Raw genomic sequence first — 26,183 nt, 5'->3', positions numbered from 1 at the left:
CCCAAGAAATCTTTTAAGACTAGACAAAAGCATGGCATTTTCCAGGAGCTGAGTGGTGAGAGATATACATGGAACCTCCAGGGTCAGAGGCTGTATACCTCAGAATACCAGATCATAGGGCACAAACAATGGGATTGGGCAGGAGGAGTGGGGGTTGCCTCTTGCTTTCAAGTTCGGCTTCTCGTGTTCCTGAAGGCGTCTGTGCAGCCAGCGTTGGAAACAAGGATGCTGGACCAGGAGGCAGGCCTTTGCATCCTCTGGTTGGCCTGCCATGGACTCTGGAACACAACTGCTGCTTCATGTCTGTGTTGCGATGCCCCGTGGCAAATTGAGTGTCCCGCAAGCCTTATAAAAGGTGCTGATGAACTACAACTCCCATCAGCCCTAGCAAGCACAACCAATGGTCAGGGCTGATGGGAGTTGTAGTTCAGCAACATATGGAGGGCAAGGGATGTCCCCCACACTTCCTGTTATATATAGCATCAGGGGTGTGAAATATTTATTATGACTGCACACATGGAAGGGAATGGATTAGTTTTCTAGGGGAGGGATTGATTTAAGAATGAATAAATGTGCTTTATTTATTGGAAGGGATTGATTTATTGGAAGGGATTGATTTAAGAATGAATAAATGTGCTTTATTTATTGGAAGTGGACTTTTGTTGCAAAGTTGCAGGGAACTAGGCAGAGGGCCTTCTCGGTGGTGGCGCCTGCCCTGTGGAACGCCCTCCCAACAGATGTCAAAGAGGAAAACAACTACCAGACTTTTAGAAGACATCTGAAGGCAGCCCTGTTCAGGGAGGCTTTTAATGTTTAATAGATTATTGTGTTTTATTTTTCTGTTGGAAGCCACCCAGAGTGGCTGGGAAAACCCAGCCAGATGGGCAGGGTATAAATAATAAATTATTATTATTATTATTATTCATTGCACAGAGACATCTTGCTTCCTCTAATCACTTGCTTAGCGACGTCTACAGGGTTCTTCATAGCAGGGGGTTCGACTAGAGGAACATTTGGTCTCCTTCCAACTCTAGAATCCTATGATAAAACAGGCACCTCTGTGCGCTTCCAAGTTATAATCCGTTTATTCTGCAGTGTTCTGCAGCTCAGCCTCCCACAATCTGGTACCCTCTGGATGTGGCTGGACTCGAACTCCCATCACCCTCCCTGGAACATTTGCAGGGAAGGGTGACCCAGACGATGAAGGGTCTGGAAGCCAAGCCTTTTACGGGGAACAGCTGAGGGTGTTGTTGGGCATGTTGAGCCTGGAGAGGTGAAACAAGACCCCTCTTCCAATATCTGAAGGGCTGCCACATGGAAGACCGAGCAAGCTTATTTCCTGCTGCTCCAGAGGGTCAGACCCGAAACAATGGATTCAAATGGCAGGAAAGGAGATTCCAGCAAAACATTACAAAGAAACTTTCTGACAGTAAGAACAGTTGGACAGAGGAACAGGCTCCCTTGGAAGGTGGTGGACTCTCCTTGGTGGGAGGTTTTTATAGAAAGGTTGGGTGGCCTTCCGTTGGTTACAGCACAGTGCTGATAAAGCCAAAGTTGTAGGTTCGATCCCCACGTGGGACAACTGCATATTCCTACATTGCATGGGGGTTGGACTAGATGATCCTCAGAGTCCAACTCTATGATTCTGATATAGAGCTGTAACTCCTGCATTGCAGGGGGTTGACCCTTAGGGTCCGACCACATGTGAAAGATACCAGGTTGGGGAAGGCGCCTTTGCTTCAAACTTGCAGCAGCATCAATTCAGCCCTTCCTAAACCTCATTTTTCTAGAGGCTCCTCCCCAGAACAAAAGCAGGGATCCGGTCTCTCCACGGGAGAAAAGATCTGTGTCCTTTTGGGAGGAAGCACCTTCAGAGCTCTGCTTTTTCGCTCCCAGTTGCTGGGGGCGGCTGCTCGGCAAGGTTGGCAGCACACCGGAAGCTCAGGTTGTCCGAGGCCGAGTCTGGAGTGTTCCCCATCCTAAGGAGCGAAAGGGGGAAAGGTTAGTTCCTGAGAAGCTGCTTCATACTTAGTCAGCCCACCAGCCCACGTCGCTCAGTACTGTTGGCACTGACTGGCAGCAATGGCTCTCCAGGGAGTCTTTTCTCAGTGCTACTTAGGCCGCTGGGACCTTCTGCATGCTAGGCAACTGCCCTCCCCCGAGCTCACAGCCCTTCCTTTGAAGGTCCCTAGTCCTCATGAAGGGACCCAGGTGGCGCTGTGGTTAAACCACTGAGCCTAGGGCTTGCTGATCAGAAGGTCGGCGGTTCGAATCCCTGTGACGGGGTGAGCTCCCGTTACTTGGTCCCAGCTCCTGCCAACCTAGCAGTTCGAAAACATGTCAAAATGCAAGTAGATAAATAGGAACCGTTACAGCGGGAAGGTAAACGGCGTTTCCATGTGCTGCTCTGGTTTGCCAGAAGCGGCTTTGTCATGCTGGCCACATGACCTGGAAGCTATACGCCAGCTCCCTCGGCCAATAATGCGAGATGAGCATGCAACCCCAGAGTCGGTCACGACTGGACCTAATGGTCAGGGGTCCCTTTACCTTTACCTTTAGTCCTCATGAACCTAAATCAAGGGCTCTACAAGAGGATCAGACAAATTCATAGGAATATAAGAAGCTGCCGTCAACAGAATCAAACCATCAGGTCCATCTAGCTCAGTACTGTCTACAGTACTGACTGGCAGCAGCACTCCAGTGTTGCAACCCCTAAGTTCTTCATCCCTGTTAGAATCAGTGTTATTTTACTCAGAAGTAAGCCCCACTGACTGCAATATGGACTACTGTCAAGTGAGTGTGGCTTAATACTTCGGCGAGAAATATCGCCCGTGCCTTTTTAAAAACCATTCCCACAAAAGCAAAATTTCAGATTTAGATTGTGAAACCTGTTACGACTGTCAAGATTCAGAAAATGGGAGTCCGTTTCGGACAGCTGAGACATTTAGTTTTCGAAATGAGTGCTAAATATTAATGGGTGGAGCAGGTGGGTGGGGCGATGCTAATGAGGAGCCCAAGGGCCAACCTACCTTGTTGTAAGCTGAGCCTTGTGATTGGCTGATCCGTCCACCGTGTCAATCCAGGAGGCTCCCCGCAGAACACGCATCCCTTGAGCAGGGTGGCGGACCCCGGTAGGCCCCTCTGGACTATACTCTGAGTCTGTCCATTCCCAGGTATTTCCTAACAGGTCATATAACCCTGGGATACAGAGCAACATCAGTTGGTTAGGCTACTTCCTGACCTCCTAGAAGCTCACTGGGGAGGAAAATGCACTCTACACATGTTCAGGAACCAAAACTACTGTAGCTCATTGGCCAGGGCTTTTCAAGTGGGTGGGATGGCTAAAGGGAGATTCGAACCAAGTCCTGGTAACAGAGTATGGAATCACAAAAACATAGAGTTGGAAGGCCATTTAGTCCAACAGCCCCTATCTTTTGCCCAACATGGGGCTCGAACCCACATCCCTGACCTTAAGAGCCACACGCTCCACCAACTGAGCGAGCCCAGGAAGCTTTGTGGGGTCTAGAAGGAGGAGTTGCCAGTGTGGCAGAGTAGTTAAGAGTGTCAAGACTAGGATTTGGGAGACCAGGGTTCAAATCCCTCCTCGGCTGCCACGAAGATAACTTTGCCAGTCTCTGCCTCTCAGCTTAAACCTACCTCGCAGGGTCGTTGTGGGGATAAAATGGGAGGCAGAGAACCATGTGTGCCACCTCGAGCTCCTTGGAAGAAAAAGTGTGATATATCAATGCAATAAATAAACTTTCCATACCGTAGTTGTTCTGAGGAGGGAACGCAGCCACTGGGGAGACCCCATGGAAGCCGTCTTCGGCTGTGTCGACAGCAGGAAAATCACCCTGTGGGGAGAAAGGGAAGGAGCATCCACTCAATATTTGTGTGTGTCTTTGTGTTGCACAGCTGGAGTCACCAGCCCCAAAGGACATCCCAGGGCATAAGCCGATTCAGTTGTAACTAAGGGCAGCAAAACGTGAGAACTGGCCTTGAAAAAACACTCAGGACTGCGTCCGTTAAGAAGCTGCAGAAATCTGGTAATCCTTTCAGGCTAATATCTCTGATATGTTAGGATACCATACGCCCTGGGAACCTAAGACATTTCTGCTTGGTTATCCTGTTATTGCAGGAAATGATCAAAAAAATAGTGTTTCAATGTTATAGCTGCTGCTGCTAGTAATTGGGGGGTGGCAATGACTGATTTAAGCACATCCAATTGATGTGCAGCCACACATGCATCGCAGTGACTGGGAAGTGGCCAGAAAAGTGGCCTCTGCATGCTCCATCATTGCGTAAGATGACCTGGTACTAGGGTTGCCAGACTCAATAGAGGACAGGACTTCTGTGCCTTTAATTGCCCTGCTCTCTTTTGAGTCTGGAAACCTTAAAGAGAAACCAGCAGACCCTTTGCTTGGAAATTAAACAAAGGGTCTGCTGGTTTCTCTTTAAGGTTTCCAGACTCAAAAGAGAGCAGGGCAATTAAAGGCACAGAAGTCCTGTCCTCTATTGAGTCTGGCAACCCTACCTGGAACAGATTGGGGGTTGCCTGCATAGCCAAATGGATCGAGGGAAAAAAAAATATTTACAGTAACTATGATTAAGTTGACTTATTGCAAAATAATACATATAAACCAGGTTTGTTTGTATTTTTCGTAATGTTTGTAACAACAAGTTCAATGATAATGTCCAACCGTATGCTGCTTTCAATGGGCTGTAATGGTCTTTCTTTATGCGCCTTCTCTTTAGCATATTTTGTTTATTGATAATAAAAAAGGATCAGAGGTTTAGACTAGGCAGGAAGTGGTCAAGCAGCTTTTTGAGATGCAGTTGCCAAAACTGCACAGAATATTCTGTGTGGTCATGCCACAAGCTTTTTATTTTATTTCATTTGGGGGGGAAACACCTCAAAGGGATTACAAAAATGATTAAACAGCAATGTTATTGATAAGCAAAAATAACAGCAATAATTTAAGGCTTTCGAAAAGCTGAAACAACAATAGACTAAAAACAGAATTAAAATTTTCATTAGCTTTCTAAACATCTAGGCGAGCTTGTCAAAACAGAAATGTTTTTTAGCTGGCACCAAAAAGAGTCCAGCCTGCCTGATGTCAAGAGGCAGGGAGTTCCAAAGTTTGGGTGTTGCTTTGTTGCTTTCCTAAGAATCCCCGGAGGCTGGGGAGATATTGCAGTCACAGAGTCTCCTGCAGAAGGGGCCAGTCTTTGACAGCCAGCTGTGGCATAGTGGTTAGCGTGTCAGACTAGGGCCTCAGAGAGACCAGGGTTCAAATCCCCACCCCCCGCATTTAGCCATGAACCTTGCTGGGCAACCACTCTGCCTCTCAGCTTAAATTTATCTCGCAGGGCTGTTGTGAGGAACAAACGGAGAGAGAACCAGATGTGCCACCATCAAGCACCTTAGAAGAAAGCAGGATATAAATGTACTAAATAAATAGGAATCATGACAAAATACAAATGGAAGACTAGTAGGCTGGATGCCAGGTGTTTCCAGCTACAACTCTCATCAGCCGGGGGTGCCAGGCTGGGGGAAATCTGGAACCAAGGTTCCCAAAGCCCCGCTCTCCAGTTTTCCTACCTGCCAGAGGTTTGTACGGTTGGCGAGGAATTTGTTCCCCCAAGGATACAACCTGCCTGGAAAAAGATAGGGAGGGAAAAAGAAAAGGTCAATTTTTTAAAGCCTGTTTTATCCGTTCCACACACAAACACCACCTTCTCTTATCAAACCAGGCGAGCAGGAAAGGGTGATTTTAATCCTACCCTTAAAATGCTAAATTAAAACGACGGATGATGATGCAGAAGGCTCCGGGGGGAACAGCAACAGCTCAGCCTGGAAATCTTACACACACACCCCATGCCGAGAGAGAGGAGAGAGAGAGAGAGAGAGAGAGAGAGAGAGAGAGAGAGAGAGAGAGAGAGAGAGAGAGAGAGAGAGAGATGGTCAGAACGGTTGCCTTTGGGCTAGGGTTGCCAGACTCAATAGAGGACAGGGCTTCTGTGCCTTTAATTGCCTTGCTCCCTTTTGAGTCTGGAAACCTTACAAGAGAAACCAGCAGACCCTTTGCTTGGAAATTAAACAAAGGGTCTGCTGGTTTCTCCTTAAGGTTTCCAGACTCAAAAGAGAGCAGGGCAATTACAGGCACAGAAGTCCTGTCCTCTATTGAGTCTGGCAACCCTACTTTCGGCTAAACTTTAATTGACTCCCCGATCCTGAATCTTGTTGTGCATGTACTGCAGCCATAGACTGGGGGGGGGGAGTCCTCCTTATGCCACACTCCCCACTTTAAACAGAGAACCCCTCATAAATCTGCCGCCCCTTGTACTGCCTATGTGGTCCTAAAAGGCCTAATTTTTCACATGGATGGAATGGGGGGGAAGTGAAGGTAAAGGGGGTGGCACAGAGAGAGGGGAGAGAAAGAAAAGGAGATAGCAAAGAGAGAGAGAAGAAAGGGGAGGAAAAAATAGCCCCTGCTCCATTTATAGGAATCCAGGGAACAAAAACAGCTGCCAGCAATAACGAAATGCTTCTAAACCTCGTTTTTGTCTCTTCCCTGTGTCCTGACAATTTTTTTGAAGCTGTTCAAAGCAAGCTTTGTCCTCAGAGGCTGGTCTCCTTGGCATAGCTGCCAAGTTATCCCTTTTTTAAGGGATTTTCCCTTATGCTGAATAGGCTTCCTCGCGAGAAAAGGGAAAACTTGGCAGCTATGCTCCTTGGACGAGGGTTTCCCCCCCAAAAAAACTTAGCCTGCTCTCCCCTGGTCTGGATACGCTCATCGGATGAAGCTGTTGCCACTGCGACCCCAGGCCCTTCGCTTACGTACTCTCCAGGCCCCCCCTGGCAGCAAACTCCCACTCCTCCTCGGTCGGCAGCCTCTTCCCTCTCCACGCGCAGAAGGCCCGGGCATCGTTCCAGCTCACGTGCAGCACCGGGAAGTCCAGCCTCTCCTTGATGCCCGATCCGGGACCTGCGGGCTAGATTGGGGTTACCTTGAGTAGGCCTTGAACCAACCCACAATATCAGTAAACAACGATGGCACAGAGCACCAGCGCACACCCAGGATGGTGGCCACTGCTTCCAAATGCAAAGCCCTTCCCACCTTAAATTTGCATAGGGCAAGATGCCCTAAGCCAGTTTCAAATGACTACCAGAGAAGCTGGTATCCCTGGATCAAGTGCATCGATTTTGTTGAGTTAATTAAACTAAAATAGTCTTAACAGGATTTTTGAGTAAATGTGCAATTAGTTGTAAGTAAATGTGCTATTAGTTGTAACTGTTTTGAATGTCACCATGTTATGATGTTCTTTAGCGGGTCATGGAAACTGTTATTCTGAGCAATGCTTTTTATAATATAAGGTAGGAGACACGGGGGGGGGGGAGTTTATGGGAACTAGGGGACCTGAGAAAGTTTGAACCATAGCCCTAATCTGGGTGGTGATGGGGTGAGCTCCTCTCTGGGGCAAACACCAAACTAGCTTCTTAGTGTAGCCAAGGGAGGCGGAGGAAGTGGCTTGCATTGAAAGAGCTCCCTTCAGCGCTTTGAAGAAAAACTGATTTCTCGGGGGGGGGGGAGTTCTGTTTTGGGGAGCAATTTCCCCTCTGCAGACTTCAGAGGGGCTCCCTGTAACTGACAATCATATAACTGACACTGACAGATGGATGCAAGTTAAAGCAACCTCCCTTGAACTTTGACAAGTGTCAATCGCCTGACATCATTATGGTGTCAGGCAACTGCAATAAGAACATAAGCAGAGCCTGCTGGATCAGGCCAGTGGCCCATTTGGTCCAGCATCCTGTTCTCACAGTGGTCTCATCTAGGAAACTTGCAAGCAGGAGCTGAGCACAAGAGAACTCGCCCCCGCTGTGGCTTCAAGCAGCTGCTATTCAGAAGCATCACTTCCTCCGACTGTGGAGGCAAAGTGTAGCCATCATGGCTAGCAGCCATCAACAGCCCTCTCTTCCTCCATGAATTTGCCTAACCCTCTTTTAAAGCCATCCAAGTTGGTGGCCATCACCGCCTCCAGTGGGAGGGAGTTCCAAAGTTTAACTATGCGCTGCATGAAACAGGACTTTCCTTTACTTGTCGCAACAGGTGGATGGTCTTGTGGGTGATGGAAATAAGGATCTGGTGTGTCAGGTTGTGAACTGTGACATTTTTATTTCTTTATTTCACGAGTTCATACATCGCTTGGTTGCACGGAAAAGCCTCAAAGCGGTTTCCAAAAATAGGCTCTATGCTGATCCTCGGGCTCCAGCTAATGCCCACTTTTTACTCCCTTTTCTTGGATGTCAACATGAACCATTTCAGTGACATCACTCTTATAGAAGGATGAGCATCCCCCTGCCCCTACGTAAGGCTCACCTGTCTCCAAAATGCTTTCTCGATAGGAAGCCACCACGGGGCAGACTAAAAGGAGGAAGAAAAGTGGGTTCAAGGCAAAAATCTCACCAGTGCTAATGCAGCCCACCTCCCCCCCCAATTACAATAATTATGCCCCCGTTTTAGGAAAAAAGTATTACTAGTGACATCATGTTCAAATATATAAAAGGATGTCATATAGAGGAGGGAGAAAGGTTGATTTCTGCTGCTCCAGAGAAGCAGACACGGAGCAATGGATTCAAGCTACAAGAAAGAAGATTCCACCTAAACATTAGGAAGAACTTCCTGACAGCAAGAGCTGTTTGGCAGTGGAATTTGCTACCAAGGAGTGTGGTGGAGTCTCCTTCTTTGGAGGTCTTTAAGCGGAGGCTTGACAGCCATCTGCCAGAAATGCTTTGATGGTGTTTCCTGCTTGGCAGGGGGTTGGACTGGATGGCCCTTGTGGTCTCTTCCATCTCTGTGATTCTATGATCACAGAAGCTTGGCCAATGGCTTGAGAGCAGGGCAAACCATGGGCAGGTAGCATCAAGCTACCCTTTCACCCAGTTTCTCCTAAAATAAGACGTAGCCATAAAATAAGCCATAGCAGGATTTTTAAGCATTCAAGGAATATAAGCCATACCCCCAAAATAAGCCATAGTGATAGGCAGTTTAACTTTGTAGGTTAAACCAGGCACCCCAAACTGCGGCCCTCCAGATGTTTTGGCCTACATCTCCCATGATCCCTAGCTAACAGGACCAGTGGTCAGGGATGATGGGAATTGTAGTCCAAAACATCTGGAGAGCTGAAGTTTGGGGATGCCTGGGTTAAACTGTACCATACTTAATTTTTTAAAAAGACACCCCCTGAAAATAAGCCATAGTGGTTTTTTTTGAGGAAAAATAAATATAAGACGGTGTCTTATTTTTGGAGAAACACGGTATATAGCATGGCACAGAAACTTTAGGATTTGGAGAGTCTCAGTTTTTGGAGAGACAACATCCAGAAACTTTGGGAGGAGGAAACATATTGTTTGCAGGAACCGGTTTGTGATGGACATTTACCCCCATGACCTAAGGCCCCACCAGGAACACTGTTCATCTTTAGGGCTGTCCCCTACCTCCAGTTTCCGTGTCACTTTCTTCTTTAGTTCTTCGGGAACAAAATCCTCAAAGACAAAGCTCCACCCATATTGCTCAGCTTCTGTTTTGTATTTCTGGTCTCTCACAAACTCCCTGTTGGCAATTGAGGTAGGTTTTCAAATCAGAAACTTAGACACAAATCCCTAGATCAGGCTCCCCCAACCTGGTGCCCTCCAGCTGTTTTGGACAACAACTCCCATCAGCCCCGGCAAAGCCTGGCTTTGATCGACTGTCCAACTTTTCTCATCCAGCACATCTGAACACCTTTCTTAACCCATTTTCTTTTTCTACCTCCTAGTGTGGTTGTTTTCCCAACCATAAGCATCCGCGGAGACTAATGAATGGGAGATCTGAGATAGCAGGATCATTAAAAAGAACCTGCTGGATCAGGTCCATGGCCCAGCAACCTGGTCTCACGCTGGCCAACCAGATGCCCTTAATGGGAAACTCGCAAGCAGGACCTGAGCCCAGGAGCCCTCTCCCCTCCTGCAGCTTCCAGCAACTGGCATTCGGAAGCATTACTGCCTCCAACGACGGAGGCAGACTATGGCCATCACAGCTAGTAGCCACTGATAGCCCTCTCTTCCTCCATGAATTCATCTAATCCTCTTTAAAAGCCATCCAAGTTAGTGGGCATCAATGCCTCCAGTGGGAGTGAGTTCCACAGTTTAACTATACACTGCATGAAGAAGGACTTTCTTTTATTTGTCCTGAATCTTCTCACATTCACTTTCACTACATGCCCATGAGTTCTATTGTTACGAGAAAGAGGGAGAAAAGCTTTTCTGTGTCCGCTTTCTCAACCTCATGCATAATTTTATAAATGTAGAAGAAAGCAGCATCGTTTTTTGGCCATCAATTACACTGGTCCTAATCTGAACACTTCCCACTGGACAGTTCTACCTGTCGGTTAAACTATATAGAACATCATATATAGCCAGTATTTGAATTTTCTCAATATCTGCTTCAGGGAAGGGCCCTCGTAGCTCAGCAGCAGAGGATGTGCTTTGCATGCAGATGGTCTCGGGTTCAAATCCCTGACATCTTCAGCCAGAGCTGGAAATATCACCCTGTTGCTGCCAGCCTGTGTAGAAAAGGCATGGGGAACGAGTTGGCAGCTTAGAAATACTCTTATAAATGAAATAAAAAATAAACTGTGTGCAGAACATGTTGAACACTCTGAGTCCTATTCATATGTCCTATTAAGATAGAAATCATTGCAATTTTGCAACACCACATCCCCACGGACCCAGGAGCACAGCCAGCCTCAAGCAAGCGTGGGATTTATGCCTTACCGGAAGTCTTTGTTGGTGACTGGATATTTGTCCATCAGGAATGGTTTGACTATCCTGAAGGCTCCGTCTCCTTTTTTACCGTCCAAGAAACCTGCACCGATTTGGAACACCCCACCAGACAGCTGCACCACACTGTCGTCTGCTGAGAGGAGGGTGTAAATCAACAAGGAATGTAAATTGTATTTTAACCTGTATTTTAACTAATTGTTTTTTTCTTTATGTCTTATTGTAATTTTACTGGTGTCAGCCGCCCTGAGCCCGGTTTCAACCGGGGAGGGCGGGGTATAAATAAAATTTTATTATTATTATTATTAAGGAGAGAAGAGTCAACACAAAAATGGTGGTTGTGATTCCTACATTTCTGCTTTTACAGGGGGTTGGACTAGATGACCCATTGGTCCCCTTCCAACAGTACGATTCTATGAAATGGTGCCTCTGCAGAAAAAATATACTGTACCTGAATTACATCAGCATCTAGCAACAGGGGGCATAATTAAATGTTAGGGCACCAGGGGGAATCATTCCAGTGCCCATTTGCAGTGGTTGAAAACAGGGAAGGGAAAGATGATGGGTAACTCAGTCTGAAATAAGTTTGATGCCTCAGTGTCCGTGTGCTCACATGTGCGTTGCACAAGCACACTTAAAGATAGGGACACCCAATGCTCCTCACCACGCTCATTAACCACAGCGATCCTAATGAAGTCATGTCTGAGCAACCCCCATTGCTGAAGGTTCAAGAATAATAATTTCTATGCAAGGTTGAAATGAAATCTGTTTCATGCATCTTCAACAAGAATGATTTATTCAAGGTTGAAATCCGTTTCATGCATGAGATGCACCATCGATAATAATATTAATACATGCAACTTTCCCAGCGGGGCAGGCAAGGCATAGGTCTACCGATGAGGAGGAAGAGACCAGCCTGGAGAAACTCTCCTGCCTGCGATCCCGAGGAGGAAGTCGGGCGGGCAGGCGGGAGACTCACCGGGCTGCTGGGAGCTGCTCCCGGCCAGCGCCCAGGCGGAGATCAGGCCCGCCCAAAGCATTCCGACGCCGCGGCGCCCCGACGCCGGTCCGGACACCATGGCAGCGGGAGCGGGAGAGACGCAAGCCGACTCCTTCGCGCGCCCAGAATTGAGTTGCAGCTGAAGGCAGCAAAGGGAACCGAGGGCAAGGCGAGGATTCACTTCCGGGGTCAGCCGAGAAAAGAGCACGTGGGAAGCTTTCTTTACGTTTTCTCCCCACACCCCCACATAAAAAATAAAACTGCGCTTCCCTGTTTTGGAAGGATTTTTTTGAAATTAATTTTATTAACTTTTTATTAACTTTCTGCTTTACGATTTCAAATAAACATTTTACAAACTGTAAAATATCCAGTGACTTCCCTTCTCCTCTTTCCATGGTTCATTTTACATATTTCCCCTGCATATTTTACTATAACCATTCAAATCAGTTTTCCACTTTTACATCCGCCAAAAATTATTTAGCTACTCTGTTGCCAGCGTTTTCAGCTGTATAATTTCCATATATTCAATAAATGTTTTCCACTCTTCTTTAAATGTATGTGGTTCTTGCTCTCTTATTCTATGTGTTAAATCTGAAAGTTCTGCATATTATGTCAACTTAAGTTGCCGATTCTCTTTGATTGGGACCTCGCGCCGTTTTGGGGCTAACAAAACACGGGCCAGTTGTTGCATACATAAATAACCTGAATTATTAGTGACAATGATTTTTAATAGGCCTCTCTTCCAAATTAATAACAGGTAAATGGATGGGCTGCATCAAAAGGCACCCATCAATATATCAAAGCATTCACAGAACTGGACAGGGGCCCCTAGGGTTATCTATTCCAACCCCCTTGCAATGCAGGAATCACAGCAAGCTGGAAAGACAATTGAAAATTTCTGTTGTAATATTCTTAAAAATACCATTTGTCTTTATTTATCCTCTGCTTTCTTACTCTGAAGTAAAATATTGCAGCAAAGGCTGCATGTGACACCCCCCCAACACTGCCTTATGGAATGACATGAGAATTAAAGGTCTCTGCCCCAAGGAGCAAGCTGGACAGATCATGGATACCAGTACAAAAACAAGGCCAAGGGGATGTGAGCAAAGAACGTTCTCTCAAAAGGAGGGATCCTGGCATTCATTTAGGGCAGGATTGCCTCACCTGCAGCCCTTCAGATGTTGCTCCCTAGGGTGGAAAATGGCCCTGGAGGAGCCCCAAATCTTATCAACACATGGATGGCCACTCCTGCTTTGATTCACATGGTCGCTGGTTGAGGCCTCTTGAAAAGGAGATTAGGTAAACACGTGGAAGATGGAGAGGTCTATTGGGCCACGTTAGGGTTGCTGCATAAATGGAACCTCCAGCTGCAGATGCAGTCTAAAGCAATCAGTTGCTGGGGATAAAGAGTACGGAAGGGTTGCCGGTTTCACATCCTCATTTGGGGACTTCCTAGCAGGCTTTGACTGCTAGGAAAGCAATCTTTAGACCAGTGCAATCTTTTTCAGGTCCCCAGTGCTTCAATTTCATAAACTCATCCCCAGTGCCCCATAGCCTACCCTTTAAAACTGTGGTTTGGGGCAGGGGGGCCGCTCAGAGATCAGGGGCTGCAGCAGAGGTTGCCTGGAGGGATCCCAAGGAGAAGGGAGAGGAGAAAAGGCTGAGGGAATACTACACAAGGGAGGGTGTTCAAAAAAGGGTGAGGGGCTGCTAGCTCTGCAGGCAAAGGGTGGCATAACTGGGCTCCTGAGCCCCACAGGGGTGCCACAGAAAGAATGCAGGTGGTCAAGGGAGCTGTGGACCCCAAAAGGTTGAAAACCTCACAATACACAAAGGAAAATGCTATAAAATTCAACAATTGCCATTTATTCAAAATGCAATTCAAACTAGTTAAATGAACTTGACTCAGTGACATCAGCTTTCCACCACCCCCTTAATTCTTAAGGTCCCCCCAGATAATCCCACCATCAGCTTTGAGAATCACTGGTTTAAAAATCAGTGTTCTTTTCTGTGGACCAAGCATGCCCTTCTCCGCTTAAGCTTCCTCTCTCTGGTTTTGGGGTTCTGTTTTAATCTCCCGGAGTCTGAAAAGAACATTCATCCACTGACATGAGGTAATGGGTAGCAGCCAAAACTCTCTGGTAGGGTACTGTAAGGAAAGCAGTCTCCATGCCAAAGGCAGTGATACACATTACAGAATAATCTTTCACCAGGCTCATTTGCCCATGGAGCAAGATGGACAAGTGACAGAGGACAAGATTCACCTCTGCAATTGTCTTGGAAACACCCCCTTCCCCACCAGCTAAAAATATGAACAAGACCTGAGAAAACACCCTCCTTGCTAGTGGTCAGAAGTCAACCTGGAAGGAGGGAGGCGGGGTGGGGTGGGGACACCTGCCAGAGAGTTTAACTCTTAATCTCCTGCCAACAACACAGAGAAAGAAGCCAGGAACAGCTACTGAGAAGAGACGAAAGAACAGACTGGCATAAATTGACATTGCTACAGTCGAAGCAGAGAGCAGAACTGTTTATTGGGTAGAAAGACAGTAACTTCAGATGTATTAAGTCAGTCAGTGCATGTAAAAAATAAATAGTAACAGAAGCTAACAATTTTCATCTGTGAGTGGCCAGAATTTCCCAAAGGCAGAGCTCCAATTCCTCATGCTGGCCTGAAAATCCACCTAAATTGTGCAGGGACTAATACAGGGGGACATCTTGAACTCATTCCAGAGGCTGCTTGTAAGAGACACACTCTGCCCTCAAGCCAGCTTTTCAGCTCAGCCTTTGAGAGAAGACATCCCGGCACGCATAATTTCATCAACCAAGAGAATGTTGCTTGCAATGACGGTGCTAGAAGAAAAAATGGGGTGGGGGGGGAGAAGAGAGATTTCATTGATTGTGGAATGCAACCAACATCCTGCCACCCTCCTTCATATTAGTTCCCATACAGCCTTCTGGATATGTATGCTTCATATTTGCCACCCCACAGAAACCCCTTCCAAGGCCAATCATTTGTTTACCCCATCCTTTGCCAACCAGGTTCCCCTCTAGCTGTTTTGGACTACAGGCAAAGTCTAGAGCAAAACCATCCCAGCCTGCTGAAAAGGAAGCATTACTAAATGCAACAGGACTTGACTGCTCAATGGATCTGTGAAGCACTGCATAGCCCTTTAAAAGCCAAGTGTTTCTTCTTTTAACTGCCAACTTCTGCTAGCTGTAAAAAGGTTTACCTTGAATGAAGCAGCTGCTTTTTAACATTGTAATTATCCCAAACTCCAGCTGCCGCCGCCAACATTGGCTCACCTGGAAAACACAAGAAAGAAATGTTTAAAAGGCAACGGCAATGCTGTAGCTGACTGACAGACTTCAAACAGTAATGGAGACTGAACAAATTTATTCACAGGCTCGTGCGTACTTTAGGCTGCTGAATTCTGCCTTGAGCATACAAAACCTGAAGCGAAGCCTAGAGAAGCTAAATGATGACCTACATCTTATTCCAAGAGAGGTGAAGGGGGGAAGGCAACTACCTTACACCTTCTACCAATGGCCCACCTGGTTCAGAACTGTAACAACCCTAAGTAGCTGATCTATGGCACCTTCAGTCATTCTTGGGATTCCTATGAGCCCAAACAGCCACAGCTCAGAGATGTTAGGGAGTGCTAGTCCAAAACCATGGAGCTGGGGAGGAGTAAGCAACCTTTGCTCTACACAGGTTGGCAGCGGCACTCCTTGGCTTCATATGGAGGCCTTTCCCAATCCTACCTGGAGATGGTGAGGACTGGATCTGGGAATGGATATTTGCCATAGTCCTCAATGCCCAGGTTTTCTATGGTTTAGAATTCACTCTGTTCTTTGGAGGTCGGACAGTCAAGAAAGAGCCCCTCACACAGACAAGTTTGACTTTTTTAAAAAAATAAAAAACCCAACCCATTTCATGCCTGCATAAAGGAAGAGCAGATCCCCAACTGCGGCTACCAGTTCATACAACTAACCCCATCTCAGTGGTTTCCAGAGATAAGCATGCCAAATGAACCGGTTTAGACCGAGCTGGAATTCTGAACAGCTCTCCAGAGGCTGGGTTCTGGGTGAGAATTTGTTTCTCCTTAAATAGTTACTCAAGAGCCACACGAAGAATACTTGAAAGTCAAATAAGCTGTTTTGGGGGCTCCTCAGCCAACCTCTCCTCCACTTCCACAAAGTCTGAAATCCAGAAGGGCTTCCAACAACACATCAGGGTCCCAACCCTTCTTGAGATCAAGCCAACCTCTATTTTACTGCATGCTCTCCCTTACCAGAGTTGAGGTCCACACCAGTCAGCTGCCCTGACTCTGCGTACTCGGCCTGAACTTTCACAAGTGTTTCTTGTGAATCATAGCCAGAGTTCTGAGCAAGTACCTGAGAAAGAATCACAACACAAAGAAAATTCAGGTTTCTCCCCACAACTGCCAACACTCATGAAACATGTCTACCTATCCTCATCTTCCTTTTAACCTGCCCTTCCAGCTGCATTCTTCCCTCTGCAACTGAAGCACCGCCGGGAGATTTTATTGATGGTTCTCCCCTTAACCCAGCCTTTGTCAGACTGCTGTATTCCAGATGCAACTTCCATCAGCCCAGCTGCCTTAACCACTGGGTAGAAAACTAAGTAAATTTAACACCTTAAATTGATTAATTTTCCCATCAAGCAGACCTTCGGAATGATAAGCAGAGCATCAGCAAAAGCTTGGACTCCCAGCTGGGCTCTTCCTTTCACACTGGGCTTAAACTTCATGAGGGCATCAGCTATAGCCACCTCCACAGCTCCGGCACCCGGGACCACACACCCTGTAAAAAGGACAATGTGACACAGCATTTAAACACCGCACTGGCTTTGAATTCAAGGCAATATGTGCATCCTTTTGACTATTATATGTTTGTTCCAACTTCCTTTCAATTGTAACATTCTGTTCACAGTTTTACAAGGGGTTGCACAGGACTGTTCAAATTACATATTTTGGACACTCTCTTATATTATTAACAATACAGAATTTGTATTCTTATTTCCACACCAACTAGGGCATTTTGTGGGGGGGCCCTCCTCCCTTAGGTATTGAACCACCACCACCACCATTGCTAGAGAAGATGTAGCAAAATCAAAGTTTCCCCTTTTAACCCACCATGCCCTGCCCATCAAAGCCTTATGAAGTGCTTCTAATACCCACTCACCATCCTCAATGGCATTTTTGACAGCACGTAATCCATCCCGGACGGCGTCCTTGATTTGTGTCAGCGTGTGCTTATTCGGCCCCTTGATCAACAGCGTCACAGAACGAGGGTTGTCACACTTTTCAACGAATGTGAACTTCTCCTCACCCTGGGGCCAAAAAGATGAGGAAATGAATTATTGAGTGTTATAAATGCCACAGCAATCTACCAGGCTCCAGTTATTTATTTTTAACGCAGTGGTCCAAGTTGCATTTTCCAATTAACTGAGCAACAAAACAAAATTGTGTAGCTGCAATCCAGGTACTACATAGGGGGTGGGGAATCTTACCACCATTTGGCAAAACTTAAGCAGGTACTGAAGCCTTCACTGATCCAGAAGGCATTATGATACTTCATTTGGGAGTTTCCCAATTTGCAACACTTGCCACAGAAACAAAACTGTTGCCAGGAATGTGAAAGGGGAAAGTGACACATACCAGTGTGTATTCGTAGACGAGTCCTGCATGTCCCAGGCAGTCCACAGAGAGGTCGTCCACAGAATTCATAGCAACGCCTCCACAAGCAAGGGTCAACCTGGGAGGTAGGAAAAAGCCATGTTTCAGCATTTAAGGTCACGCTGTTGAACCTAACCAATAACACTGGTTGATTGGCTTCTTGAAAACTGCCTGCACTATCCCGGAGGTGGTGTTGAACCTCCACCATCCCTGACCACTGGGCCATCCCTGATGGGGAGTTGCAGTACAACATCATCTGGAGGGCACTAGGTACCCACTCCTACTAAAGAATAAATTCAGCTTGGCTAAACACAACTGGAGTTGGCAGTGCTAATTAAGTTATATTGGAAGCAAAGATTCACTGAAACCAATGCTGATGGTATTACAATTGCATTTAGAATCATGGCACAAGAGAAGTCTTCCCCTCCTCCCAGAGCTGCTGTGCATCACTCCAGCACAACGAGTATCCCTTTTCGCAATTGTCTTATGGCAGTTCCATCAGGCCTTCTCTCCCCCGACCAGAGACCAGCTCAGCAGCAACCAAGACAGCTGGCTCCATGTGGGAGAAGTGGGCCCTTTCCAACAACTCTCCCCAAGACCAGCTCTCTCAGGCTCTTCCTCAGGCTGTACCTCAATTGTTTCCAGAACAGCTGATCACTGTAAGAACTACTATATGCTCAGATCTGCACTGCCTGCTGATTTGCCACCAAAGTCGTCAATAATTTGGGACCAATCTACTTGTAAGATTGCCTTTCTCATATATGCCTTGAACTGGCACTGCTACAGATGCCCCAAAATATCCATTCCACATTTTTAACTCCCTGACTGCTGACATCCAGCAGGTGCCTGTACTGTCTTCTTGGCACCTGCTAAAAACATTTTTATTTACACAAGCCTTACCAAATATTTAGAATGCTGATGTTTTTAGTTTACTATTGATTTTAATTTTTTTATTGTTTCATTTTTACTAAAAAAAATCTTATTGTTTTATTCTTTTTGTAAATTGCTTTGAGAACTTGCACAATCAAGTAGTAGATAAATCTTATGAACTTTATAAAACTGGTGCCCGAGATATTTCCTCCAACCCTTCCAGAAACTGACCTCTCCATGTTCCTTCGTTTTGCTCTGCGCAAAGCGACGATTCCTTCTTTTGCAAGAGCATCTAGGGAAAAAGGGTCAATCCCCTGAAAAAAATAGAAATTAATCTTATTTTGAAATGTTACAGATTGTAGTTTGAAAGGCAACTAATGCAATGAGAAGGCTATTCTTAGAAAACTGTCCCAATCAATTCTGAGCGCCTCACTCCAACTCTCTCACCTTTTGGTTGATTACTACAAAACCTTTATTTGTCTCTCCAACCACAGTTCTTTTCAAGTCTATTATTTTAGCCACTCTATCTTCAATGAACTTCCGTTCCGCTTTAACTAGCTTCTCTCTTTCTTCTGCGCTTTTATAGAAAAATCCAGAATTCACCTCTCTGCGAACAGAAAAAAACGTAATTGGAAACTCAACACAGTAAGCACATAGGTGGAAACACACTCAGGCCCAACACACTCAGGTGATACCAAAAATCTCCTCCCATGAATGTGAAGACCAGACCAGCCTACAGCCAATTAACCTTGCCACCCTCATCACATACGTACGTTTTTTCATATTCTAGTGATACATTGCAAGTGAGAATGTAAGCATCTTCAGCTCTCTTCTTCATGTCTGGATGGCGAGCACCGTGATCCAAGACAAGTCCCCTGATCAGCCTGTTAAGAAGCAGTTTTTATTTTATTTCACGTATTACGATATTTAACTGAGAATTTTGTCCTAGGTTAATTAATTTTACATTTAATTCTGCTGGTCTAAGGAAAAGCCATATTACAAAGGACCCCCCCCCAAAAAAAAATCTTTCTTGCTCTTCTCTGAATGTTTCCAATCCCAGAGTGGGGAAACACAGAATAAAAACAAACAGAGGAAAACAATACACACTAACTACAAAATAATTTAAATACCAATAAACAGCTAAACAATTCTATTGTAAAAATGCAAAACTACAGCAACAACAATTAGTATTTCCAACTTCACCAAATACCTAGGTAGGAACAAAGACTTAGGGTCCCTTCCAACTCTGTGTTTGAATCATTGAATCACTGAATCTTTGTGTCCTGTTTATCCTATGCGCAGCCACCTGCTTTCTACTACCATCCTGACTCCTAATATGTGGCAAACAATTTAGACTTGTATCCATTCCAGACCTGGGCAGGCTACCGAATATGCAGCACACCGCTAGGAGTGTCAACAGCAGGAACTTTCATTTTGCATGGTGTCTGACTCCATTGGCCACTGTCAAAGCCAACACAGAATTCATCCATGCCCTCAAGCTTATGCCAGCTTGACTCTCACAGCTCAGAACCTCTAACTGAGACCACTTGGAGAATGGCATCCTTGGCACAGACAAAGGGGAGGCTGCTAGCCACGGCATATATGCCTTCTGTCTCTTTGCCGCATGGAAAGAGTTAAACACGTTGCCATCTCCTCAGCAGCAGAAAATGCAACACAGTGGCAGCTGTGTGATTTCCAGTATGAAGGCAGTGGAAGAAGAAATGTAAAGACCGATTTAAAGAACAGACCCCTTCCATTGTACCTACGCTGTGTCTGTTTCAGATTTGTGCTTCATCTCCATTATCTCCACCATGTACAGATCTATTGGTTCGTCTGGTTTTCTGATGGCCAGAATGGCATCTACGACGGCCTTGAAAGAGAGAAAAAGCAGCCCCCATCAAAGGCCACTCCAAGACCTAGCAAGCCTCTCCCCAAATATCTACCCTCTGCTAATGCAGTGGGAGCTGGTGGCCATAAGATTGGGAGGAAGTCCAGAACACCAATGGTAGGTGGAGCCAGAGGCAATGAGAGGCAGAGCCACCTCCTGATTGGCTGCAGGTAAGAAGGCTGGCAGGTGTGTGGCCAAGCTGAGTAGAGGCTGGTGGAGCAACACCCCACCCCCCGTCACCCTAATGGACCAGCCTCCACTACTGCTCTCCTCCTGATCAAAACATGAAAGCTCGCCTTTTTTTCTCCTGAAATGGAAAACAAAAAGGTCTCTTGAATGCTCACCTCTGTAAGGATATCGGCAAGCTCAGCGTGGACCTTTGTGCGGAGGGAGGTCCGGGCCACATCTAGGAGAGTCTCCCGATCCATTTCCTTGACCACTTTGACTTGCTCCAAAACCTGGAGGGCTTTTTCCTTGGCAGCTTCAAACCCTTCTGTGACTATTCGAGGGTGCAAACCCTAACATCAAAGCAAACAATTAAAAAATTAGTGCACACTTCCATCACCCTCTCAATATTTTCAGTCATGCACTACTGAGCAAAGGGAGGGGAAGCATCAACCATACTGGAATCTCACAACGTAACAGATCCACAAGATGATTTTAAAAAAGGATTGAATGGAGTAGGGACAAAAATATACATCCTTTCCTAACTCCCCGGGTAATGAGTATATCCTTAAAACCTTAATAGGGAAAGAAGCCTTCCACAAGAGCATCATCCAACTTCTGCCATAACTTTACCCTGGAGATCAGAATCAAAACCTGCCTTTAAATCTGTGAAGGCCGTAAAAAGTTTCCCCTGCAAGAATCTGGTCAATTTTTCATCACGGAATAAGTCTGCTCCCAAGGATCAACTGTCCTGCCCTTTTGAATACATTTGAAAGGAAATATGTTCCTTCCAATGCAGAGGGTAAAGCACAGGTTACTCTAGCACAGAGTTATGCCAAGGGAACTACAGAGCTCACTTGGGTGTTCACCGTGCAATGGGATTTGAAGGCTCCACACATTTTCACACAGCCAACTGTTGATTACACCACAAAGAAGCAGATGTATGAAGAAAGCAGCCTCCCCCAAACTGCTGCCCTTCAGCTGTTTTGGACTACACCTCCCATCGGCCCCTAGTCTAAAGCAGTGTTTCTCAACCAGTGTGCCTCCAGATGTTTTGGGACTACAACTCCCATCATTCCTGACCACTGGTCTTGCTAGCTAGGGATGATGGGAGTTGTAGTCCCAAAACATCTGGAGGCACACTGGTTGAGAAACACTGGTCTAAAGAAACATAGAAGTCCAGCTCTGCAGTAAAGATGCCAGGCAGATGAGCTCCACCCCTTCCAAAAATATACATTCTAGTGTCAGAGACTACAAGAGAAATTCCTCCTGTATCATCCATTTCACCTTCATCCAAAGGCTTGAACCAGCATCACTAAAATGATGAAACCTCACAAGTGAGCTCATTTAATCTGAAACTAAAGAGTAGCCAAGCACCTTGAAAAAAACCCTGCATAGGGCAAATAAAAAAGTAAGCTAAACTGCCACACACCTCTGAAATGTAGAGATCAGCCTGCTTGAGCAATTCCCCAATGATGAGAACATTGGAAGTGGTCCCGTCACCAGTGATGTCATCCTGTGCTGTCGCTACTTTGGCAATCAAGGAGGCTGTCGGGTGCTGGATTTGCTGCAAGGTACAAGGGGAGCAATAGCCAAAAGAGTTATCCCTCACCAGTGTGCTTTCCCATCAGCCCAACACTGAACCTTCCATAGGTATTTTCGGCATCTTATGCATGATCCGAACCAGAGAAGGTTTGGGCTTTGATGGTGAACAGTCACTTCAAAACTGCATGTTAATTTTCATATGCTCTGAGGTAAACAAAGATATATCCCAATACAACCATGTTAAACAGTTGAAAGAGGAAAATGAATAAAAACTATGTTTCAAAGAAAAGAAAAAGACACACACTAAGATTGATCCTGCCCTTCCCTAATCTGGAGGAGCCTTCCAGTTATTGTTGGGATCCCCATCATCATCCCCAACTGTTGACCATGGTGGCTGTGGCCGATGGGAGCCAGAACTCAACAGCAACTGAAAGGCTGGACTAGACATCTGGGGTTGTACCCAACTAAAGTCATATGCAATTAAGTTACTGGTATCAATGGAACCAAGTCAAGATTATCAATTTAAATGGGTGCACTCTGCGGACTTACTGGTAGTTGGATACACCTCTTGGTTTTAAGGTTGCCTATTCTCTTCCAAGTTATAAGCCTCTGATGGGCAGTTATGTTCAACCTGCTGCCAATTTTTCGTGCCTACAGTTACCACCACAAACCTCCAGATTATGCCAATGTTATGTTCTTAGTGGACTCCAGGGGAGGGAAGAACTCACCATCTCGTGAAGCAAGACATTGCCATCTTTGGTAAGTTTGATATCTCCAGCGCCAGACACAAGCCTGTGGGGGACAGAGCACATCTATCAACCCTCTGGTCCCAGCCTCCTCTTGCTGGGGACAGGGGCTGGTTAGAGCTTTGTAGCTGCTGTGCCTTACCAGACAACAACAGATGACACCAGTACTCTTTGTAGTTGTGCAAGAGAGGAAACTCTTGTCACATGTGAATTACCATCACATATGGTCAAGTCGGATTATGGATGCATCAAGCCCACTATTGTCTCATTCAAATGGCAGCAGCTCACCAAGACCAGGTTTGCAATTGTGAATGGATGGCCAAGATGAGATCAGCCTGAGGTACTAAAACAAATTCTTTGGCTGAGCACATGCTCAGAGGCACCCTGCTCCATTATTTTGTTCTGGCTCTAGCTGACAGATCTCAATGCTAGGTAGTAAAAATCTTAAGCAAATCCATCATATGGAAAGCTATTCACTGCTGTTGTGGGCAATACAGAGCCAGGTAGGCTAATGGCCTGACTCTGCTTCACCTCATACACACAGCCACACCCGGATAGTGGCAGATGCCATAGTATTACAGTTCAACATTTCGAGGGTAGGGGGAGGTTAGGAACCGATCAATACCGTGTTTCTCATATTATAAGACATGTCTTATATTTATTTTTTCCTCAAAAAAACACACTATGGCTTATTTTCAAGGGATGTCTTATTTTTTTCCTCCTCCTCCTGCCACAGCCGGCATTGCTGCTGCGCCTATCACTATGTCTTATTTTGGGGGTATGGCTTATATTCCTTGAATGCTTAAAAATCCTGCTATGGCTTATTTTATGGGTATGTCTTAAAATATGAGAAACAGGGTAATAATAATAACATTAATGATGAGTCTGATATCTAGTTGTGTCATCATTATTACTATTTTTATTTATTACCCGCTCTTCACCCTAAGATCCCTGGGCGGATTACAACATTAAAGCATAGTATTTAAAACAACTTAATTCAATGGGTCTACTCCAGGCATCCCCAAACTTCGGCCCTCCAGATGTTTTGGACTACAATTCCCATCATCCCTGACCACTGGTCCTGTTAGCTAGGGATCATGGGAGTTGTAGGCCAAAACATCTGGAGGGCCGCAGTTTGGGGATGCCTGGTCTACTCCGATTAGGGCTAACCCGGGATACAACCGAGTCATTGTACACATGCACACGCTGGTCTAGAGCCCGTAGCCGGCTTGGGGACTCACTGGCGCGCTCTGCGCACGCGCCGCCATTTCCGCCCTCGAGCGCCACGGGGGTGGGCGGAGATCTATGTGGCCCCTCCCATCCCATCATCCACGCTCCTTCCCCCTCCCCCCCCTGCGCGCCCACCGGCCTCCCCCATCTCCCCAATTCTTCCCCTCTCCTCACATCTTCATGGTTCCTTTAGGGCCGAGGTTGGTCCTGAGCACGTCCTGCAGGCCCCGCGCCGCGCTGATGTTGACGGCCAGAGCCGCCTGGGCCCTCGCCACCTCGGCCTTGGGGTTCAGCGCCTTCACCGCCATGTCGGCCGCCTGCCTCGAGGAAAGGGAAAGGGAGTGATAAGAGAAAGGGGCGTCCCCGCGCATGCGCAGGCGCCGACAGGGCGGGGATTGTGGCGTCCCAGCCCCTTCTAGAATACTCCGCCGTTTCGGGGGCCCGCCTCTCAGCTTCCATTGGTCCGGCGTACCCGTCGCTCAGGAGGAAGCCGCCTCGGCCGCAAACGGGGGCAGCCTGGATGGCAGTTAGAGACGGTTGCTATGCAAAATCGTGGCAGGCCTCAGCCCCGGCGTTGGCAAACTAGGCTATGAATATGCATAAGCGCCTCATGTTATATTCATGATTTCTTACTCTGAGGCAAATTAAGTGTTTCCGTTTAAGGAGCTAAATAATTTAATATAAATAATATAAATAATTCATAGCACTAGTATTTATTTTTAACCTATGTTTAGATAGAGATACAGATAGATATAAAACATCGTACTGATAAAAGTTTTTAAATAAAATACACTAATATATGTACAGTATAGCATAATGATTTAATATATAGTATCTCATAGATTATAGACAGTAGTCATGCTGTGTCTATAATTAGTTGTGCATATTACTACATAATATGTTATATAAAGTATTGTATTGGTGTAATACGTAACACTTTTTAAATCCTACGTAGATTAAATACTAGAATTACGGGTTATATGTCTAATTTTATTTATTTATTTGCAATTCTTCGTGTCCCACTTGTTCTCTTATAAGTAAAAACACAACAAAATACCAAATAATTGAGAGCAGTGAAACTCAGGAGCAGTCCAAACAACTTGTGTCATTTTAGATCAAGGGTACGTATGTATATTTTAACTTTTCCATCTGGCTTTCTTTATCAGTTAAATTTGCATCCTGATTGTTGAGCAGGGTCTCCAAAGGGACTCACAACAGCATTTCTAATTTTATAGATTTACTTAAAATGTTTCTGCCTTGCAGTTCATTGTGAAGGCATATAAAATTAATTGCAAACTTTTTCATGCGGCAGCAGAGTTAAACTATGGAAGTCGCTCCAACAGGAGGTGGTGATGGCCACCAGCCTGGATGGCTTCAAGGGCGTACCCACCATGCGGCAAGTTAGGGCAGCTGCCCTACTCTAGAAGCAGGGCTGGTGGGCAGAGGCGGAGCACAGCCCGGCGGAGCGCGAGTTCGCCATTCCCGCCGCACCGCGCCGCACCCTCCCTCCAGCTCCCCGGCGCGCCCTCAGGCAAGGCCAAGCGCGGCGGGGAACCAGGGAGCGCGGCGCGGTGGGCGGGAACGCCGAACTCGCGCTCCGCTGGGCTGGGCTCCGCCTCCGCCCACCAGCCCTGCTGCTAGGGAGGGGCACAGCCCGGCGGAGCGCGAGTTCGCCGTTCCCGCCCACTTTGTGGCCCCTCCCCTTCCGTGCCTTGGCCCCTCCCCTTGCCCCCCCCCTAGTTTTGATCCTGGGTACGCCCATGGATGGCTTTAAAAGAGGACTGGACAAAATCATGGAGGAAAGGGCTTCTAGCCACAATGGCAGATCCTCCCAAGTGTCCCTATTTTCCAGGGACGTCCCTGTTTTAGATGAACTGTCCCGGTTTCTGATTTGATCCCAGAATGTCCCACTTTTCCCTAGGATGCTCCTATTTTCATTGGAGAAATGTGGGAAGGTATGGAGTTATCCGACCCCCGAGCCGTCTGAAGGCAATCCTGTATAGGGAAGGTTTTTTAAAAGGTTTAATGTTTTATTGTATTTTTATATATGTTGGAAGCATAGCTGTCAAGTTTTCCCTTTTCTCGCGAGGAAGCGTATTCAGCATAAGGGAATTTCCCTTAAAAAAAGGGAGAACTTGAAAGCTATGAAGTGGTTGGGGCAACCCAGTAAGATGTGTGGGCTATGAATAGTAAAATTATCATTATGGAATGGGAT

At 46.3% G+C, this 26,183-nt stretch overlaps 2 protein-coding genes and 2 non-coding genes across 5 annotated transcripts; all 4 read right to left on the bottom strand.

Annotated features, from left to right (window-relative positions):
- Positions 1–1,061: 1,061 nt before the first annotated feature.
- On the bottom strand, positions 1,062–11,994 carry SUMF2 (sulfatase modifying factor 2). 2 transcript variants are annotated; one of them, XM_035139515.2, is made up of 9 exons: positions 11,805–11,994; positions 10,820–10,961; positions 9,503–9,617; positions 8,385–8,429; positions 6,846–6,996; positions 5,603–5,658; positions 3,770–3,854; positions 3,030–3,198; positions 1,062–1,979 (listed from the first exon to the last, which is right to left on the bottom strand). In XM_035139515.2, the coding sequence occupies exons 1-9, from the start codon at positions 11,902–11,904 to the stop codon at positions 1,871–1,873; spliced, it is 972 nt and encodes a 323-aa protein (XP_034995406.1). In that variant the 5' UTR covers positions 11,905–11,994; the 3' UTR covers positions 1,062–1,870. The 2 variants fall into 2 exon arrangements, with proteins under 2 accessions (XP_034995406.1, XP_034995407.1); XM_035139516.2 differs by having other exon boundaries at positions 10,820–10,958.
- A 2,343-nt stretch (positions 11,995–14,337) lies between these two features.
- CCT6A (chaperonin containing TCP1 subunit 6A) lies at positions 14,338–24,316 on the bottom strand. Its single transcript, XM_035139514.2, has 14 exons — positions 24,143–24,316; positions 22,721–22,784; positions 21,880–22,014; positions 20,627–20,800; positions 20,161–20,264; positions 19,168–19,278; positions 18,842–19,001; positions 18,626–18,708; positions 17,507–17,603; positions 17,031–17,178; positions 16,516–16,649; positions 16,118–16,220; positions 15,056–15,128; positions 14,338–14,675 (listed from the first exon to the last, which is right to left on the bottom strand). Exons 1-14 carry the CDS (start codon positions 24,274–24,276, stop codon positions 14,603–14,605), a joined length of 1,593 nt encoding a protein of 530 aa, XP_034995405.1. The 5' UTR covers positions 24,277–24,316; the 3' UTR covers positions 14,338–14,602.
- LOC118097442 (small nucleolar RNA SNORA15) lies at positions 19,749–19,886 on the bottom strand. Its single transcript, XR_004694048.1, has one exon. It is a non-coding gene; the product is annotated as a small nucleolar RNA SNORA15 (small nucleolar RNA).
- Positions 21,192–21,323, bottom strand: LOC118097443 (small nucleolar RNA SNORA22). The gene has a single exon (XR_004694049.1). It is a non-coding gene; the product is annotated as a small nucleolar RNA SNORA22 (small nucleolar RNA).
- Positions 24,317–26,183: the final 1,867 nt, after the last annotated feature.

This window comes from Zootoca vivipara, chromosome 15 (assembly GCF_963506605.1).
Source record: "Zootoca vivipara chromosome 15, rZooViv1.1, whole genome shotgun sequence".
NCBI lineage: Eukaryota > Metazoa > Chordata > Lepidosauria > Squamata > Lacertidae > Zootoca > Zootoca vivipara.
The sequence above is the reverse complement of the archived record's forward strand: the minus strand, read 5'-3'. Positions and strand labels throughout refer to the sequence as shown.